This window comes from Physella acuta, unplaced genomic scaffold, assembly GCF_028476545.2.
Source record: "Physella acuta isolate Inbredline_101_S28 unplaced genomic scaffold, ASM2847654v3 ptg000239l, whole genome shotgun sequence".
Taxonomy (NCBI): Eukaryota; Metazoa; Mollusca; class Gastropoda; family Physidae; genus Physella; species Physella acuta.
The window spans coordinates 1-21,625 of record NW_026731758.1 but is presented as its reverse complement, the minus strand read 5'-3'; the positions used below and the strand labels follow the sequence as shown (position 1 = coordinate 21,625).

General features: G+C 35.4%; 2 protein-coding genes across 3 annotated transcripts; one reads left to right on the top strand and one right to left on the bottom strand.

The window, feature by feature from the left end:
- Positions 1-304: 304 nt before the first annotated feature.
- On the bottom strand, positions 305-11,013 carry LOC131938244 (phosphatidylinositol polyphosphate 5-phosphatase type IV). 2 transcript variants are annotated; one of them, XM_059296174.1, is made up of 12 exons: positions 10,968-11,013; positions 4,727-6,248; positions 4,523-4,640; positions 4,093-4,187; positions 3,879-4,003; positions 3,462-3,581; positions 2,991-3,113; positions 2,596-2,766; positions 2,181-2,296; positions 1,546-1,682; positions 1,189-1,235; positions 305-784 (listed from the first exon to the last, which is right to left on the bottom strand). In XM_059296174.1, exons 2-12 carry the CDS (start codon positions 6,172-6,174, stop codon positions 717-719), a joined length of 2,568 nt encoding a protein of 855 aa, XP_059152157.1. In that variant the 5' UTR covers positions 6,175-6,248; positions 10,968-11,013; the 3' UTR covers positions 305-716. The 2 variants fall into 2 exon arrangements, with proteins under 2 accessions (XP_059152157.1, XP_059152156.1); XM_059296173.1 differs by having other exon boundaries at positions 10,861-11,010.
- Positions 11,014-11,429: 416 nt separating this feature from the next.
- Positions 11,430-13,906, top strand: LOC131938219 (uncharacterized). Its single transcript, XM_059296139.1, has 3 exons — positions 11,430-12,606; positions 13,475-13,592; positions 13,713-13,906. Exons 1-3 carry the CDS (start codon positions 11,609-11,611, stop codon positions 13,761-13,763), a joined length of 1,167 nt encoding a protein of 388 aa, XP_059152122.1. The 5' UTR covers positions 11,430-11,608; the 3' UTR covers positions 13,764-13,906.
- Positions 13,907-21,625: the final 7,719 nt, after the last annotated feature.

The window sequence follows — 21,625 nt, the reverse complement described above, 5'->3', positions numbered from 1 at the left end:
TGCTGTGCTAGTAGTAAGAGTTCCATGTCAGAAACATTACATTCAATCATCAGCTTAAAGGGACAGCACTAAGAAATGGTGAACATTGTCATGAGTTTAAAAGAACATTACTGTACAAGATATCACAAAAAATTGAACAAAATGACATATTTGCCATGGTCTAGAGGCTATTAGTACAGTATCTTAGTACTGAACATCAACCCTTGCCCTCATAGAACAAAAAAATATTTGTGCTCTTATAGATCGTAGTCTTAAATAAATAAATATTTTTAAAAGAAAAGCTTTTTTTTTTTGTTGGACTATAAAAATTTCACAACAAAAAATTAATTAATAATCATTTTTAGCATGTTCTTCATTCAATTTTCATTGGCAGATGAAATACATTATCAATATCTTGTGACTAGCTATACACTCTCTGTGTAAAATTTGATTTTAATAGTTACTTGAGTGCTAACTTAGAACTCTTAACAATGTGACATTGAATCAATAGACAGAAATCGGAATAATAACAAGCAGATTTTGATACAAAAAGAATAAATTATAAAAATATACATTTACAAAAAAATTCTATTATTAGTAGCAAGAATATTTTGATACATTTTTCTGTAACCAGCAGAAGTAGTGTAAAATAAAGTTTAAAACAACTTTTTAACTTTCAAGGTGGGAGACAGCAGTAGTGATTCAGAGTTGTCTTTCTTACATCTCTGAGAGTGTGATTATTGCAGGGTGCAAATGACACTTTGTTTTTTCTGGCCTGGCTTAGCTGTAGCTCGTCGCTTATTGGCTGGGAAATGATAATAATACTACACTTTAGCATCATCGTTCTCTCTACTACAATATATAACCCAAATGTCATGTAAATCACCCTAAATTATTATGTATTCATGCTTCAATTAAGCTGGTAAAGAAATAAATTTATAATGTTTAAATTAATGTTTTTTAAAATATTTATGAGCAAAATTTATGTTGCTTAGTAATCTGCCAGTTTCCCCATAAGTTAAAATATTTTCTATTTGTCAAGAGCCAAAAAAAATGTAGCTCACTCCAGGTACACATTTTCACCTCAGTTGAATGAAGATGCCAATACTTCATATAAATTCAGTGTGCGTCCTAAAGGCCTATACTATAGGTATTTATCATCTATTTTCTGCCCAAAACAGGTGGTTAACACAGCTAAAGACAACTTACCTTCCAAATATACTGCCCTGTCAAAATGGCCAGCAGAATACACCAGACTAGAAAGACAACAATTATATATATATATATATATATATATATATATATATATATATATATATATATATATATATATATATATATATATATATATATATATATATATATTTATATATTTGTATACATACAAAATTGAATAATATGAATACACATAATAATGATACAAATACATTATATATAGTGAACATAAAGTTATTTATAACACGTAAAAATGACAATAAAATAGATGAGAGAGAAAAAATATGCAGACAGAATATTGTGGTATGGGCCTAGAGCTCTATAAGTTGTGATATGTGAATAAAACCTTACTTGTCTTTGCCTGGTTGAATTCCAGTTTCATACCGACCAAACACTGGACGGTGGTCGGATATTTTTATCTCCATAACAGCATCATACTGCAGGCAGTTGATTTCATTTTTCTTCTTGGATCGAAACATGATGCGGTCCTGGTTGGAATATTCAAATACATGACATCAAAGAAAAGACACTTGACATTAAACAAAAACACAAAAGTATAAAAACTATCTTATTGTGAAAAAATTGGATCTTGTCCAGATAAGCCCCGCCACTAATGCTAAAAGTGCACGGGGGAAAAGTTAAGCCCCGCCAATTTTTGCCAGTTCCAATTTAATGCACGCACGCAACTTTATTTCTGATGTCTAGACATTTGAATATTTAACTGCACGACATAAACACAATTCGTTATCCACCTCTAAGGTTAGAACTAGGGTTAGGGTCAGGGTAAAAAACTAAAAGTACAAGTTTCAAATCTTTATTTGGGTGGCAGGGTTAACTATTTGGCGAGGCTTATCTGGGCACGATCCAAAAAATTGTGTTGCGACTTCTTTAAAAAAAACATTACTATTGGCAAGAACCCCAAGAAACTGTTGTGGGTTGTGTTTTAATCCATGAGTATATAATTATAACAAATAGATGAAACTTACTGTGTAGGATGGCACTCTGCTTTTAGCCGAGCTGTCATAGGAATCTTTATTGAGATCAAATTTAAAAGTTGGGTGAAAATTAATTCGACCTTCTTGAAATCCTCCAAATATTTTTTCTGTGGGAAAATAAGGTTTTGGGATAAAATTAGTTATTGTATAACATCAAACTGTTCACTGTTACAGTAATTTAAAATTGTTTTTTAACAATGCTTTGATATTGATTTCTATGATTAAAAAACTGTGCATCAGAACACTTGGTTCTATAAGAAAATTTCATCTTTCCTTGAACTACACAAAACAAGGATTCCAAGAGTCACTACTTCAGCAAATAGTAAAAAATAAATTCAGGAGTCAATAGATATTTGGCTGGTTCTATTTTTTAAGACAAAACGATCAAGAATTATTTTTTTTTTACCTTCAGTCATAAACTTTAGAAGCTGGTCACCCCCAAGCAGAGCCTCAAAGTTTGGAATTTCCTCTGATGTTATCTGGTCGACTTTTCTTACCACAGCCTGTCGTTCTCGCTCAAGGCGGAAGTTCAAGTCACCAAACCAGAAAACACAATCAAAGAAGGCACTGACATCTCCTTGATAAATAAACAGCCGATTAGATGTAAACAGCTTATTAGATATACTGTAAACAGCTAAATATAGAGGAAAAGACATTATTTATAAATGGTTCATAAACTTGAAAACAGCAAAGGACAAAAAAGTATATAAATGATTTCTGTTGCACTGTGAGTAAAAAAAGCAAAGAATAAGAAAACATAAACTTGCACAACTACATTCTTCACTGACACAATCAACCCACCTGGTTTCTTTACTTTCGGAGAACCTACGCTAGTCTTAGACTTGGGTAACTTCATCTCCTGGATGACTTTAAAGTAATCTGCTATTCTGTTTATCTTCCGTGAGGTGTCATTATCTCGATCGGCTACAATATAATAACAAATAGTTAAGCAAAAAGGTAATCTGTTTTGATTTAATTACAAGCTTTCCTGAAAAATTAATTAATTGTTGTCATAAAATTTCAGTGTGATATAAATATACATAAAAATGATGTCATGAAATTAATATGAAAATAATGTGTTACATGAAAATAATTTCTTCAACAAAGATTTCTTAAATCAACATAATTTGTTCAGTGCTTTTTTAACATAAAAAATAGACTCATTCACAAGGATAAAATACAATTATATTTTAAAGTTCATGTATTACTTCCTAGCTCTAAGCTGATTTTTGAAATTCATAACATTTAAAACAGCGATAAGTTGTAACCTACAAGTAAGGTGGCAGTTGATGAACAGATAGGATGTACCAAACAATGTCATGCACATCCCAATGGCCCCTTTTGTTTTCACCATTGTCAAAGCTCTGAGAGATATTATATCATCTTCTGGTTCTAAAATGTAAAAAAAATTAGATGTAAAACAGTCATGTACTTAGTGTTAAGTAGTAAACAGAGTAATTGCACTCAGTAAAACAAATGTAGCCAACACAGAATAAGACTAGCAGCTTAAACTATAAACTAAAACAGCACTAAAAAATATATACTATATAACAATGTACTAAATTTAAAAAATCAAATGTAGAATAGAGATTCATTTTCTTTATTCAAAAAAATGTTCAGGGTATATAAGAGCTAAGTTTATCTAATAGATTTATATTAAACTAAAATATAAATAAAAAAGGATTTTACCTGAGCAAAACCAGATAAGGTCCCTTCGAATAAATACAACTAAATGTAATGAACCATGTGAAACAGAATGGTACATAACGTGTGATGGGCCCAACGTTTCTTGTAATTTGATTTCCCACTCTTTCCTAAGGCAAAATCATAAATAAATAATGTATTGCTATAATTTGTAATGTTAATTAACATTAAAAATTTTAATTAAAAAAATTAACATTACTTGTTCATAGCATTTTCCTGAGTTCCTATGGCATAAATATCTTGCACATAATCACATTTTTTGGGTAGAATAAAGTCTTCTATTGTTTCAACATCCTTGGGGAATAAATCAATTTTGTTTAGTAGTAAATATTTTCATTTCAATTTATAATGTGCTAATATTTTATACTGTAGTTACAGTATCTGCATTTAGTCCGATATTAAATCTATGTAATGAAACTATTCCAAATATATGACCCATTACACTGAAAAAATCCGCCTTGTACCTTAAGCTAGAGATGAAGCTAAAAATATGAATAAGATATTTATTTAGGGGTTTCAGCTATTTCTAATTAATTATTTATATGAGAACACAACTGAGATGGAAGTTTTTTGTTTTTAAATGTTACTTATAAATTATTAGCAGTCAATTTAACTTAAGCAATACATACTTTTAGCTCATTCATGTTCCAAGTTCCAACAAAAACACTGACTTTTCTGTCAGGGAAATAGCGATCAAACTCATCACACACCAACAGGGTCGATGAACCTGTCCCAACTGGATAGAACCTATAGAATAGTGAATACATTTTGTAAGCAGAAATAAAGAGATTTACCTTCTATAAGTTTTAATAAACAAAAACCAAACAGCATACCTTGCCCTTGCTTCTTTGGTTGTTATGACTGGCAGGATACTCCCAGATGCAAATGACTTCTGGGATAGCCTGTCTCCCCCACTGTGAGGTCCTGATTCAGATTTTACTGCTCCATTCTGTGTCGTTTCTGTAGTTTTTGGTACATTAAAGTCTATTTTATATGATGTTCTAAGACTTTTGGAAGAAAATTCCTCAGATAGTGGAGGAGGGTGTGTCTTTGGACTGACTGGTTGAAGGCGACTTTTAGATGGCGAAGAAACTGATTTTTTCATCAAGGGTGTTTCTGATGTTAGTACTAATTCATCTTGTTTGTTTTCACTGTCAATATCTGTCAGCAATAAACGTTCGTACTGCGCATGTAAGGAATCTAACGACTTGTTAGAAGGATCTTTTTCTAGGGTCATATTGTCAAGATAACTGTGGTGATCTGCACTATCCAAGTCTCCTTTATCATGCGAAATACTTCTCTGCTTTAAAAAACTGTTTCTCTTTGTGTTTTTGGATGACTTGAGGAATTTCTCTCTAGGGGATATATGTGTTAATTGTGGTGGAATACCCTCATTATACGAGTTAGTTGAACTATTATTTATATTTGTGCCATTTAAACTAGTTAAACTACGATTAATTGGGGGTTTCCCATTCTCAGAGCCAAGACTCTTTTGTTTTAAGTCATTACTGTCTTCACTTCTATTGTCTTTGGAGTTCCTCCTTTTCAACAGTCGCTCACCAGGTTTGACTTGTCCTGGAATTTGTCTTGTAAACTTCTGTGATGAATCTGTAACAGCCTGGAGATTCTGGAGGTTGCCAGATGAACCTTTGATGTTTTCGTTGCTTTGGCTTTTTTCTTTCTTCTCTTCCACTTCAGGCTCATCTCCTGATGACCAAGGCTCTCTGTTCCTCTTCTCTCCTTTCCCTGGCAGTACATAACCTCTTGGTGTTCGAGGCGTTGATTTTGGTGTCCTGGGTGTTAGGGGTGGCTTGGGGACAAACATTCCTTGGGTGGTAGAAGTTTCACCTGAGTCAGATTTACCAATAGACATGAGATTTTTCTGATGAGTCACCTGTTCATCTGACTTGTTTTTCTCTTCCTTATCAACCTCCATTTTTTCTGTAAGGTCAAGGTCAGATTGTTTTCTGCTTCTTGGCTTGGGCCTAGGTTTGTTTTCATTTTTGGATTCTTCAACGGTTTCTTTTGGTTCTTTGGTTGAAAATTGTAAATAATCAGATTTTGCTGGTAAACCATTTGCAGTTTTATCAAGACCAGAAATATCTGAAACAGTGTTAGATTTCTGGGCTTGCAAAGATGTGTTGGAGCCAAACTCTCTCTGCTTTTTTTCTTTAAGCTTTGCTAGGGTACTTTTCTTTTTTGTACGCTGCCTTGTTGGGGTGCTCAAGATGTTCTTTTCACCTTCCTCATCAACATCATTAACCAACACTAAATCTTCCATTGTATATTTAGATAATCATCTCTTTTTGTCTACATAACAAATCAACTATGTTACACACCAGGGAAATAAAGCACCTGAAAATAAGAAACAAAAATTAGAACTTCAATTTCTTAAACTTAAAGTCAGAAATTTAAATATGACAAGAATGTTTTCAAGCAGAATACAAAATTGAAAAATCATTGAAAAAAGAAACATAATTTCCTAAACATTACAATTTATGAAGTATCTATTTTAAAAAAAAAAAAGCCCTCAAAGCAAATTCTGGATCAATAGACGTAGTGACAAAGAAAGCAATCGGGTCACATAATCTTGATATAATTCTTCATAAGCTGCACTGTAACACCTAAGACTAAAATTCTTGGCTCAAATTGTGATTTCTTCTTGTCATGTTCAATTTTAAAACCAGAATAATATTTTGAGAATGAGCTGAAACTTAAAAATTGGTGTTTATTTCTATAATGTGTACTGTAGGACTAATCACTTATGAAAATGCTTAATAAATAATAATAAATAGAAAAGATATTAAGTTATTAGATAAAATAAAACAAAAAAATAGGCCTATATATTAGCTAGTAGCATTGAATTTTTTATAATAATTTTATCAATTTTTTAAAAATACCATCTGATAGTGGTCACAAAATGCTTTAAAATGATACCAAATACAAGACTGTAGCTCATATACAAGCCGAGTTATTGAATTTAATAATTTATTTTTTAGTCATTTTACTCTAACACTAAAAGTCAATGGGAATTTCCCAAAATGGGGTTTATTTTGTGGGTGTTTTATAAAAATCATAACAATTATGTTATTGCTGATAGAATAATAGATTCAAAAGTTTATTAGAAAGGACATGTAGATGCAAGAAAATGATATATTAATTAATTACAAAAAGTTTGCATTAATTATGTAAATGAGGCTTAATGAGGTCAATAAACTAGGTCAGAACAGAATCAAAATGTATTATAATGAACAAATAGTAAGTACGCAGTTTTATTGGGTTTTAAGTATAATATATCTAGACTATTTTACATATTGTCTTATTAATTCTAACATTCATTTGTTTTTACATTGCTTATTTATTCTTGAAATGAATGTAGAAAAATTGTGCATTTCCAAAAAACAAAAACATACTTAATATTGCTTTCTTCAACTTCGCTTTGAATGTTTATAATAATATGACCGGCCTATCAGAATATATTATTATATTAAGAGTTGCTATGAGCTTCCTGAAATTTCTAAATGTTATGAAAATCTCTGGTAAACTTGTGATTTGATTAACATTTTGAAGAAAAAAAAGTCCACATAAAAAGCTCACGTTTTTAGCCCCTCATTAGCAGTGATGTTAGACCTATTTTTTAAAAATTGTATCTTGATAGCTCGTGGCTTGGTCCCTGATAAGCGTCACTACGATTTTGACTTTTAATACAGTTCCATCCCCCACCCCTCACCCGCAACTCTTGGTCGTGCTGAATGATGCCTACAATGTGACCGCTTCATGACCCCACCAGGCTGCCTTGTAACGGCCATGTAACTAGCGCTAGAGAACGGTCATTTACTTATGACGTTCACTTGTGGGAAGAAAGAGGGGGGGAGGTAATCGACTTTTGTCCACGCGCTTGTGTGTATGTATGGTGGAGGGGAGGGGGAGTCTTCCGGTCCATCTGGACGTCACATGTTGAATTTAATATTGTCGTTATTAGTACTAGCATTTTAGAACAAATAAAACTTTTATCCTGCACATAAAAAGTCAAATAGTAAAATTAAGACGACCCTGCTCGTGTAAAAAAAAACAACTTTAATCAAACCACGCCATTCAAACTATATAGACATGATTTTTAATTCTCACTTTTTAAAATAGAATAAAATCTCGTAGAAAAAATAATTGCACACCAAGTGTACGCCAAATAAAATGTGCGGGATATTATTAGTACTTTATAAATCTCAATTATTATTATTTTGCACGATTACAAGACTTTCTCTATACTTCTTATATACGAGAAAGTAAAAACTGCACTGGGGTCACCCATTTCATATGCGACGTCATTATTTTTTTAACGCCCCCCCCCCCCCCCCCCACATTAAAGTCACACACGGTCGCAAAAAGCCAGGACCCAAGCCTTATATGACGTCAAAATTCAGTCCCTCACCCCTCCCGTGACTATTTTTTTAACAACAGCAATTAAATTTTTTTTTTACCAACACGAATTAATGGCTTAAATTCAGTTTCTAAATTATTGCACAAGCGTGTGAAGCGAGTCATCACACTTTCCTCCTCTTCCCCCTCCTCACCTTTCGCCTCACGTTCCACGACCGACCCCCCCCCCCCCTCTTCCGCAGTGTAACGTCATTTATAGACAACCCCAAATTAAAGAATAACTTGTTAGTAAGGGGTAGATGAGGTAAACATAAAACAGAAGTCATGAATCTAATGAGATCTGGCGCTTTATTAACCTTACGATGCTTAATATACAATTATCAAAATACATCCCACGAGTAGGCCTACATAGTTTGACATTTTTTTTCACTAACAATAGTAACACTCTTCCCCTCCCCACCCTCCAGTGTGTGTTTAATAATTTGCAAAAAAATTTGTTGTTAATGGGAAAATCATGAAATAAATGATACATTTATACTTTGACATTTAAAACATACTAATTTTTCTCTGAACACTCTCGATTCTTTTTTAAATATTTAGACTTGAGATAGTAGGACACACACAATACATGATATTTAATTAGTAAATTGGAAGTAAATTTTGGTGGAGGTCCACATCATGGGTGGAGTTCGTCAAAAATGGGTGGGAGGCGGGGACATAAAAATCCTATAAACTTTCGTGGACGTCATAAATGGATGACTTCCATTTAAAACGCTACGGGTAAACATGTCGTTTTATGATGGATCCGAACCACTTAAATTAGATTCTAGATGCGTCACTTATTTGTTTTGAAAAGAGTATGTCTGCTTGAAAAAATAAAGCACCATAACCAAAAATATTCATGTTGGTGATAGTGACATCATTTCTTATTCTTTTAAAATAGTAGACCTACTTGTCTGAATGAAAAAAAAATTGCCGGTGTCGTATTCCCCCCCCCCCCTCCAAGAAGACACGATTGAGAGTTCATGGGGAGGTCACGTTAGTTTAGATACCACAATGCCCATTATATAAATTGAAGCATATTAGGTGACGTCACTTTTATCCCCCCCCCCCACCCCAAGCAAGCAGTATGAAGCACGTACTCGGGGTCACGTTAAGTGCACATAGCCCATAAGCTTAGACTAGATATCGGCGACCGTTGCTCCGAGGGGCGGGTTAGTCTAGCCCTCACAGTCACAAAGGTTTCAAGAAAATAAATGGAACATAGTATTACGTGGGGGGGGGGGGGGGGGGGGGGGTGAGAGAGAAAAAAAAGTAGACATAATTTTAAAATAAATTAATTTCCCTTACAACTTACATTCAAAATCCCAGCTAAAACCTTGCTTCATTATTCACCCTCCCCCGCTCTACACAAATATAATGAGTTTTGTTTATAACTGCTGAATTTTTATTACAATTCAAGAATTTTTTTTTAAAATTACGGCAATATTTTTCAACATCCCATGTATTACCCTTTTACTATTGCAGCAAAATTAATTGGAAATTGCTTTTTTTAAAAATTAACTGATTTTTAACAATTTTATTCTTATAAAACTATTGTACTTTAAATATTTAACTATAATGTAACCAAATACTTAAAATTAAGCAGATGTTGAATAAAATATTCAAAAAAATAATATGTGAATGCCCGGAGTAGTTACCTAAAAATACCATGTATAGTTACTTCCCTTGAAAATTTGAGAAAGTTTAATCAACCCTAGACAAAAAGTGCTTAGTAAATTTCAATTTCTATTCTTGCAATTATGTTTGAAAAAATATATCATATGAATTGCATAACATTTTAAAAGCGTCGGAAAGATTTTAATCTAAAGAAAACGAAAAATAAGGACTTTCAATGTTAACCTTATGGGCAGTGAGACAAATTTTTAAAAATTTGTAAACAAAAAGTGCTTAGAATTTTCAACAATTTTCTTTGGTAGATGAATAGATAAGAGGCAAAATTCAATATTAAACCATGTCACGTCGACGTCGTGTAACAATTAATTAAAAATCTATAGTAGTTTTTAAATACATTAACTTCCCACATCATATTTTTACACATAATTTGCTATTTGTTCGTTTTTTACTAATGCCCTGCCAGCATTGACCTCTTTCACTAATTATTTTGAGTTAAATCGTATTGCTAGGTCAAAACGGGAAGGAAAACGCCCGTTTGTTTCACTGTACCCAGCTTACGGCTCGTCAGCCATGATTTGTTTTTGTTTGCGACATAAACAGACCTGTTTCTATTGTTAGTAATGGCGGCTGCTACATCCTACTATATATTAATTATAATATATATATATTTTTAATAATAATAACCTGGTTTGAAATTAAGAGTTGTAAATTAAGAAAAAGAGTTTAGATCTGATTTACAGATTTATTATCTAACTGTGTTTGACTCAGTGAGTTGTGTGGTGTGTCTGAGTCCAATTGTTACTGAGTATGTTATGTTGTGTGAATCACTGAATCATCTGGGACTGGACTGAGAATGTCTTGTTCCACAAATTGTAAATAAACAACTGAATCTAATTTCAGTATAGTGTATTACCTATGTTTTATCGTTTATGCATTGGTGTACATAGTCTTATATACTATACAATTTGATATATTCTGAACTAAATTGCTCAAACATTTAATTTTTAATATCTAGCCTACTGGATTTTGAGGGTTGTCGAGGTAAACAGGAATGTATGAAGTTCTCGATGCGCATGCCTTACAAGAAAAATAACTGTTTCCTGTTTACTTTAACGACAATCAATAAAATATTTACCAGTTTTCCCTAAGAAAATACTGTAAAATCTAAATAAAAGGTATTTTTATAACTATTGGATACATTCTATTGTTAAATTATATTAGTGTATGCTTCAACAAGTTGTTGTGGTATGTCGCAACATGGCTGTTGAATTTATCAATTTAGCCTTAGACACCAACTTTACTCCTTTTAAACATGACAAATATGCGATGATTTATCATAAAACTACAAAATAAAAATTCTGACAAGATTTATATATTGATATAATTATTTTTTTTAAATAGACGAATTTTTTTAGATACACATTAAATCTTTCAACTTTAGTATTCGTAGTGTTTGATCATTACATTCAAAAGCGGAAGAGTGGGAGAGCGTACCTATCAACTGTTTCATTTATCAGTTCCTTGCTTGCCTCTCAAACTCAATAGTAGTGTGCAGTGCACAGTGCTAAGAGTTAAGAAGGGCAAGTGAACTACACCACTCACAATTCGCTATGTAGGAACAGAAGAAGAATTACGTTTTGTATCGAAGTAATGCCAGCAGAATGAACGAAGAATATAATGGAAAACACAGTTATAACTTGCATCTAGATAAACAAATACAGATAAAACTCCTGGAAGCTGATGAAGACATAGTGACTAAAGAAAGTAATTTAATCTTATTAAATTTAAATTCGAAAAATAATTTTGCCATCAGTTCAAATGATACCACAGCGCCTAACTGGATACCTGGACAGTGGTGTAGCAACTCTAAAAACTACAACGCAAATAGTTCTAATTCAAATACTTATTGTAGCTATTTTAATCAACAGCCAGGCAGAAATGTGAATTCACAAGATTTATGTGGTTGGCTTGTTCATCCTAAAGTAGGTTTACTAAAAAAAAAGACTGAGAATGATGCTACTTCAAAATCTAAAGTCAACTCAGCATTAAATAATAGGGATGTATTGTTATCACGAACAACAAAAAAGGGACCACCCGAGTTTGTTTTTAAACATTACTCTGACTCCAAGCGTTATATTGAGCAGTATAGAGAAGAGCATACTTATTGTGCTACTCCTAAATCTGTTGTCAAGACAACTGTATCTCCAAAGTCATTCTATCCTTGTGAATATGAACAAATGGTATCACAAGACAATGCTCAAAGTGTTTCCATATTGCCATTTGTTCAAAATGAGAAAACTATCACAAATACAGAACAACTTAATTTGCCACTACCTTCTTCATTTCTCTCCATCAACAAAAGAGAAAAACAAAATATTTGTGCCAGTTTTCCCAACAAATTTCAACAGCTTTATAAGTTTTCTAAGCCATTTACAAAGACTTTGGACAATTTTAATGGATATAGAGCTGATGAAACTGAAACAAATTATTCAAAAAATAATTGTTTTGATGGCTATCTTGCAAGACAGGAACGATCCATGTCAACTCCCACTATCACTGGGGTCTCACTTCAAAAAGCTGTGGCAAGCAAGGTGGTTCGTCCCAGCTCTTCAAGTAGAATAAGTATTTCCAATATTAAACAGACTTCACCTGAAAACGGGTAAGTAGTCTGCATTGCTTTAAAGTAATGAAATTTTTAATTTGAGAAAAATGTTTTCAGTTACCCATTCATAGGGATTGGTATTGGAAATAGTAAAGTGACATATTATCAAAGAGCTTAATATTACTGTTTGTAATTCCCAGTCAGACTGTAATAGGTATAAAATGAATCAAACTACTTTCAAAATTATTGTATATTTTTTAAAATTGTATGCTCCGTTACCCAGAATATCTTAAGGACTAGACATACTAGTTGTAGGAAAAAAACTTTTGAAATCTCCCAATGATAACTCAGTAGTTAATCCCAGAGAAAAATACCCTTCTGTAAATCTATATTGCAGGTGATTGTAGTTGTATCATCATGCCCACTTATTCATGCTGCAGATATTTCCAAATACAAAACTTAATTTGGTTTGGCTCTGGTGTTTTCTTTTCCCCTGGACGTTGTAGTCTAACACTTGACTTGTGATGTTGTCCTCTTCCCTTCTCAGTGCCTGCCAAATCCATCCCTATTTGTGGGCTTTAATGTTTATGTCAATCAGCAGTTGCTTTGTAGTTCACTATAATTGCATACATAAAAATAATACAGAAAATGGAAAGAGAGAATTGTATTAAAAATAAACACTAGTTGTTACTAAAAATTTCTCTGGCATCTAGATCCAGAAGCCAGTGCCTTATTAGTTCTTATTCTTTTAAAAGTGTCTACATCCCCCACCCAATATGGACACCGTATTTTGATTATCTAGATATTGATTCATGAACTTCATCTTTAGTGACCGGCATCAAATAGATTTGAAAAAAACTATTTAAATATTTTTTACAATGTTAAAATTACTAAGTCAAAATGTTTTGCTCCTCCAAAAATGTAGGTCAATATATGATGGTGTATTGACCAACCAATTCATGAGTCGTAAAATTGGGAGCCCTTCCAACAGTCAGCCCAGAGCTGTGGACAATGTGGCAGCTGCCAGTGTCGGTGAAAGACAGGTAATGATTTTTTGTTTACATCGCAGTGTAGTCTGAGTTTTAAATTGTTCTTGTTTTGAAGTGATAGCAGTCTCTGACTCGAAAGACTGATCAATGTGTTATCACAACTTCTTGTTCTAGATGTCTTTCTCAAGTAGAACTTGCCATGTTCTGGTGCTAGTGAACACATGAAAACTTTTAAAAGATGTACGCAAACATTCTTGATGTTGCCAGATTTTTAAGACAAAGGGAGCTGAAAAATCAAATTATTAAAAACTGACTGTTTCTTCTCAGAATTGTTTTTATAAACATTTCATTTAAATTGAAATAAATAATTTATCATACATAACTTTAATCACAAAATAATTTATTACAATTATTACCTTGTGTTTATTCATTTGTATTTGTTGTTGAACTTTATATTCTTAATATTTGTAGATAAATCTGTTATGTCTATTGGAGATAAAGTTAAAAGCTCTTGATTATAGAAAATATTTATGTATATGCTTAGAACAACAGAGCAAGACACCTGTGATTTTTTATTCAAACAGAAAAACTACTTCTGAAACTAATGCTCTAAAATTTCAAAAAGTTTAGATTGGTAATTAAGCTGCAACCAGCAACAAACCAAACATTTTAACTCTAAATGTCTTCAACTGTGCAAGCCACATAAAGCAAGCTCGTGCAGTGGCGTCACTACATTGGTGTCACTTGGTTCAGTAACTCAGGCTGACATTCTTCCCCCCCCCCCCATAGCACTAGTAAATATTATATTCTTTGCATATATATATATATACTGAAAAGCAGACCAACAGTACAAGCAAAAATGTCTCTGCAAAAGTAAACACTTATAAGCTGTGTCAATCTATTTTTAACTTAAGTATGCTAATTTAGCATTTATTCCTGGATGTCGACCCCTCACCTTTTTGGATAGTGTCCAGATGTTCAATTATTTAGTTAACTAATCAATTATTAATTTAATTGTAAAGTGCATTATTTTCCTTGTAAGTTTAGTGATTTTTCAACATGGTGTCACCTGGAGCCTCTAATATTCATCGAATCTTTTGAATATTTTTTTATATTCCACTGTTAAGTAGAGCAACAACACTATCAGTGAGAATACATGTATCATGTATAATAACAAGCAGATCAGTTGGAGAGTAAGGAATGATTAACAAGATATGTCAGGATATAAGATGTATTAATTAGTTCGGTTTGTGATTTCACAACCTTTTAAAGTCCTTAGAAATGTGGACATGCCTGTTTTTTAAAACTGTTTTATTGCATTGTCTAACTCCATGCTCTTTAGGAAGCACCACTGTTCACATGAAGTGCTGTTTCGCATGTGGATCAACCAGTCAACATATGATTTTAATTAAAGTATTGTCATTTTATCGGCCTTTTATGGGCTATCATTTTATTTTTGTAGGATAGTTTTGTGGATACAGTTCTTGTTTTGTGGTTCTGAATGCCATTTTAATTTCCTGGGGCGTTTTGTGGGTCTGATTTGGGTCGCCCGGGTCTTTTTTTGGGTCTTATGGCAATTTTCAACCTGTGTCGTTATGTGGGTCTCATTGGCATTTTATCAGCCCGGGTCTTATTGTGGGCCTGTTCGTATGTCCCCTGGTCGTTTATGGGTCTGATTGTCATTATGTCGGTCCGGTTCTGCTATTTAGTCAGCCATTAATAGATATGGCTGTTAACTATGACTTATGCCTCCAATGTTTTAGACACCCATGTCAACATGTTTACGCGCGGTGTTGTTTCCCACATGTACGTGTTAGAGTATGTAACACATAATGGCCGTTTTGATGGCCGTCTAGTGAACACTCCCTTAGACTCCCTAAAATACTCCTACTCCCATTGACGGCCAGCATATGACACGGGGTAACAGGATTGTTTTGATGACCGTCCAACAAACACTGTCATAGACGGCCAGCATATGACACGGGTAACATGATTGTTTTGATGGCCGTCCAACAAACACTGTCATAGACGGCCAGCATATGACACGGGGTAACATGATTGTCTTGATGGCCGTCCAACAAACACTGTCCTAGACGGCCAGCATATGACACGGGGTAACATGATTGTCTTGATGGCCGTCCAACAAACACTGTCATAGACGGCCAGCATATGACACGGGGTAACAGGATTGTTTTGATGGCCGTCCAACTAACACTGTCATAGACGGCCAGCATATGACACGGGTAACATGATTGTTTTGATGGCCGTCCAACAAACACTGTCATAGACGGCCAGCATATGACACGGGGTAACATGATTGTCTTGATGGCCGTCCAACAAACACTGTCATAGACGGCCAGCATATGACACGGGGTAACATGATTGTCTTGATGGCCGTCCAACAAACACTGTCATAGACGGCCAGCATATGACACGGGGTAACAGGATTGTTTTGATGGCCGTCCAACTAACACTGTCATAGACGGCCAGCATATGACACGGGGTAACATGATTGTCTTGATGGCCGTCCAACAAACACTGTCATAGACGGCCAGCATATGACACGGGGTAACATGATTGTCTTGATGGCCGTCCAACAAACACTGTCATAGACGGCCAGCATAGGCATATGACACGGGGTAACAGGATTGTTTTGATGGCCGTCCAACTAACACTGTCATAGACGGCCAGCATATGACACGGGTAACATGATTGTCTTGATGGCCGTCCAACAAACACTGTCATAGACGGCCAGCATATGACACGGGGTAACATGATTGTCTTGATGGCCGTCCAACAAACACTGTCATAGACGGCCAGCATATGACACGGGTAACATGATTGTTTTGATGGCCGTCCAACAAACACTGTCATAGACGGCCAGCATATGACACGGGTAACATGATTGTCTTGATGGCCGTCCAACAAACACTGTCATAGACGGCCAGCATATGACACGGGTAACATGATTGTCTTGATGGCCGTCCAACAAACACTGTCATAGACGGCCAGAATATGACACGGGGTAACATGATTGTCTTGATGGCCGTCCAACAAACACTGTCATAGACGGCCAGCATATGACACGGGTAACATGATTGTTTTGATGGCCGTCCAACAAATACCGCTTAGACGGCCAGCACCTGACTAGGTTGAATATGATTGTTTTAATGTCCGTCTAACCAATTCCCACAGACGGCCGGAATTTGACTGGGGTTTAACACGATTGCCGTGATGACCGTCCAACAAACACTAGACGGCCGGCTTATAACTAGCTATAACAATCACGACCAGACGGATCAGCGCATACATCAAGCTTTGTCGGTCGCCCTGTAATAAAAAAATCAATCTGTCATGTTTCATGCCGATTTTTTTTTTGTAGCACACGAGTCGCGACCTTCTAGAACACACCAACCTTGTCGCATACATTCAGCCGACAACCATGTTGCGTACACACACATCTACCCCTAGGCCCTTCACGCAACCATAAAGACGTCCACATGCGTCTATATGCAGTCAATGGACAACGCTACATTGAATAAGCAATACCGCTTGTACGACTAAGTATGTCGGTCTTGTTAAGTGTGCGGTCTTATTGAAATGATTTGAAACACAACGACCAGACAAGCGAAGTTTGAGACGTGTCAAGTAGCATATAGTATGTCTCCTTAAGAGGGGGATTAGATAGTTACAAATAGTCATGTAGAGTTGCAAATAGTCCTATGTAAAGGATTAGATGTTGTAACTAAATAGGCTACAAAAGCATGTGCTTATCTCAAGCAGACAAATGCACGCATTACCCCTCTATATACCGAGGTCACAGAAAGAAGGGAATCCTTTTTTTATATGCCTCTTTATCCGACAGTTCCGAAAAGATAACGTTAAATACACACACACACACATACACATACAGTCACTTTTACTCACATGAACATATACATACAGCCACTTATACAAACATAGACATACATTATGATACAGCCACTTATATAAACACGCACAACCACGAACATAGTACAGCCACGTAAATGTGCATCTAGTACTCAACTTGAAATTACCAGTTCGCATTACAAAGTCCCACCTTCGTGTACATTACCTACACGCTGTTCGCGTTGCTTTGCTATATAATTATACGTCTAGGTGGTCTGGGTGATTATTATATAGCAAAAAAAAAAGAATGGATTTTTCTTTGTTTCTTGTGTATCGATTTTATCGTTAACAAACTTAATGTCTGTAGTCTTATTTTATTTTTTTATTTTTTTAAATTTAGCCAAGACTGGTCTGTAGTCTAATTTTTTTTTTAACTTGGCCTGGACTGGACCGTAGTCTAATTTTTTTTTTTAACTTGGCAAGGATAAATTTCACGATAAAAGATGACAAATTTGGTACATGACGTTAGATAACCCTTGCTGAATGTTAGATAACCACTGCATTACCGTCGTTAGGTAACGCATGCTCCAAGTTAGATAACTCTTGTCTTAAACGTTAGATAACCACTGCTTCAAGTTAGATAACTCTTACTCATATATATATATATATATATATATATATATATATATATATATATATATATATATATATATATATATATATATATATATATATATATATATATATATATATATATATATTGCCTAGCATTTTATAACTCGTGCTCTGCGTTTGATAACTCTTGCTCTACGTTACTTTACTCTTGATGTACGGTAAATTGAGATAACTCTCGGTGAACGGTACTCTCCTGATGTGTTTTAGATTGTGCCCGACTTAAGTTAAAAACTGTACACTAAAGTTAAACCACGCTTGTGTAATGTTCCTGCACATTTTCCCCCAGCCCGACTGGTTCGAAGTTCCACTCTGTTTGTTTTAGTGCACACATTCATTTGACTAATTATTCCGAGCTGTTCATGTGTGCAACAATCCAATTCTTTAAAGCCACGATCAAAGGAGACTGCGCGCTTTAGAAAAACCTTAGGTTTTTATTACAAAGTTTACACTACAATGCCTTTGTTAAACTTGCCTTTACTGCGCGTTTGTTATTGGTTTCTTATTTATAGTTTCCCTTCCTCTGCGAGAGTTATCGTTCTTGGCGATTCTAATTTTAATGGGTAAAACACATTCTATATATAAAATAAAAAATGAATTTGTTAGTTGTTGTTTTTTTTTAAATTAGATTTTACTACATTATTATCCGATCGCTATGACACTTTGGGAAATTGTTGAGGGTTTCTGGCATAAATTGTTTTAAATTATCTGACTGACGGCGCCCTGGGTTAGAGTTCCCCCGCCGCTACATTAGCTCCTGATTGTGCGTCATGTACAGGGGGGGGGGGCATTTAATCAACGGCCAAACTGCACAAGCGGGTCTCCAGTTGCCTCGGCAGTTGTGTGACCAATATTCCTATGAACACTATGGCGCCTACATTCGTTTTAAAGAGCGCTCTAAAATAGGGATACGGTGGGCTACTACAACGGATGACCAAACTGAACGAGGGGTGGCATCTGGCGACCCCGCGGCAATTAACTGGTGGCACCCGCAACGCCCCAAATACATTGGCGCTTGGCAAGGGATGTTCTACCTCACCACAGCGGGGGTGATCAAGGGACAATCTAGGTTTTCATACAGTACACCCTTGGGCTTCTGGGTGTTAGTGTGGACAAACTCCACATCCCAACAACTCATAAACTCATACCCAAGACATGTGGTGCCGACACTGTTTACATTTAAAACTTGAGTTCTAATCAATTTACCCCCCCCCCCCCCCCGTTTACCTTTGCCGTTGGTATTCTGAATTGTTATTGAGTTATATATCAACGAAAGTAAACCTTTGTGATAGTGATAGCAACAAAATGTCAAGACTTTATAGTTGGACCGGCGTTAGCCTATTAAATGATATGATACGGTATAAAGGGGAGAAAAATCAATTTCGATAATGGCGGCAATCCAGCAACGGGACATTACTCCCAGCTACTTGACCCTTGATAATAGTTATCGTACCTGATGCCTAACGACCCTTGAGATCCATTATGATTGTAGCCCTGTTGATAAGGACCAGCGTTGGTCCCCCGCGTCACTGTTTGTCCTGCTGGGTTAATAGAGTCGAAATTTTTATTGATATCGCAATTTTAAAATAAAAGTATCGAATTATGTGCCCTTAGGCTAGGCGCTATTCTGAACGCGACATGTACTGCCTTGTGTTCACTGATGTAACTATAGCAACGTGCTTTCGTGTCCGATAGTTCACAACTTGTTTTCGTTTGTGAAGAGCTTTAGCCTGTTTGTTTAGTTAAACCGAGCAATGAAAGGCTAGTAAAATACGTTCGATGTTCCGAAATTAGCCGTATGTTTTAGAACCGTTCGCCGATGTTGGGCCGTAACATTATACAGTTTTTCCTCGTTTCAAGAGTTTTCCTGCCCTTACGTCCACGTGATTCACCGGAAGTAGTTTTAAGATCGATCTTTTTTGATTAGCCAGTACTTTGGAAATGGACATGTCGAAACTCTAACACTTGATGGCCCATACCAGCCGAAACTAACTACACGATTGTCTTTTTTTTTTGTTCTTTTTAATAAACGAATACAAAAATTAAAAGTAAAATTCATTACATTTTTTACCATACCACAATGACTCCAAGGTATATTTAATATGTGAACTTTAATTTACTTTACAAAATCATTTTTTTTTTAAATCGGCAGGCATGGGGGGGGGGGGGCTTTTAATGTTTATACTTATGTTCGGCAGCTTCGTATACCACAACTTTTGAAACAATATTAGCGACTCTAGTTAGTAAGGGCGTCTGGGCATAGAAGTCCTCACTATTCCTTTATATGCTGAAGTAAGAGACCACCCCTGAAATAGTACTTTACCCCTTTCTTATTTTTAGTGAACGTGGTATCCGCGTGGGATTTTTAAAACAACTCTCCCCCCCCCCCTCCTCATCGTTAAATCGTACTATAAATATGTATGCCATTACCCAATCATTTTGGAAAGGAAGAAAATAAACTGTAATGAGAGTACGCTTACCAATAGGTCTACACCATAAGTCTACCCAGTGGAGACACAGAGAGAGACAGAGAGTTTGATGTTAGGCAGCATGCCATTTATGACAACCTAGGATGTAGCCAGAGTTTCTTTCGTGCATCTCTTCGGGAGGGGAGGGCATCTGGTAAAATCTAGTTCCTAGTCAATACATTGTCCTACCAGGTCCTAGTCAATACATTGTCCTACCAGGTCAATACAATGTCCTACCAGGTCAATACATTGTCCTACCAGGTCAATACATTGTCCTACCAGGTTCTAGTCAATACATTGTCCAACCAGGTTCTAGTCAATATATTGTCCTAACAGGTTCTAGTCAATATATTGTCCTAACCAGTGGCGTAGCGAGGTCGGGTGTCACCCGGTGCGGCACTTAATGGTGTCACCCCCCTCCCCCCAGAGGTGTAGCGACCCTACCCGGAGACAAACTTTCAAATTTTCGATTTGCGACCCCCCCACCCCCCTCAAACATTCGATTTCACCCCCCCCCCCCCCTCAAGTTTTTCTCTATATATTTTGCTATTTTTTGCCTTGGTGTCACCCCCTAAATGGTGTCACCCGGTGCGGCCCGCACCCCCCCGCCCCCTACCTCGCTACGCCCCTGGTCCTAACAGATTCTAGTCAATATATTTCCTTAACCGATTCTAGTCAATATATTTCCTTAACCGATTCTAGTCAATATTTTGTCCAACCAGTTCCTAGTCAATATTTTGTCCAACCAGTTCCTAGTCAATATATTGTCCTAACAGGTTCTAGTCAATATATTGTCCTAACAGGTTCTAGTCAATATATTGTCCTAACAGGTTCTAGTCAATATATTGTCCAACCAGTTCCTAGTCAATATATTGTCCTAACAGGTTCTAGTCAATATATTGTCCTAACAGGTTCTAGCCAATATATTGTCCAACCAGGATCTAGTCAATATATTGTCCAACCAGGTTCTAGTCAATATATTGTCCTAACAGGTTCTAAGCCAATACATTGTCCTACCAGGTTCTAGTCAATATATTGTCCTAACAGGTTCTAGTCAATACATTGTCCTACCAGGTT

Bases quoted from the DNA above. Each gene is read 5' to 3' on its own strand.
- LOC131938244 (XM_059296174.1), bottom strand. From the start codon at position 6,174: ATGGAAGATTTAGTGTTGGTTAATGATGTTGATGAGGAAGGTGAAAAG. The intron at 4,004-4,092 runs GTAATGTTAATT...ATTTTGCCTTAG, and splicing joins CAGGAAAATGCTATGAACAA to GAAAGAGTGGGAAATCAAAT. The intron at 3,114-3,461 runs GTAGGTTACAAC...ATTATATTGTAG, and splicing joins CATCAACTGCCACCTTACTT to CCGATCGAGATAATGACACC.
- LOC131938219 (XM_059296139.1), top strand. From the start codon at position 11,609: ATGAACGAAGAATATAATGGAAAACACAGTTATAACTTGCATCTAGAT. The intron at 12,607-13,474 runs GTAAGTAGTCTG...CCAAAAATGTAG, and splicing joins CAGACTTCACCTGAAAACGG to GTCAATATATGATGGTGTAT. The intron at 13,593-13,712 runs GTAATGATTTTT...TTCTTGTTCTAG, and splicing joins CCAGTGTCGGTGAAAGACAG to ATGTCTTTCTCAAGTAGAAC.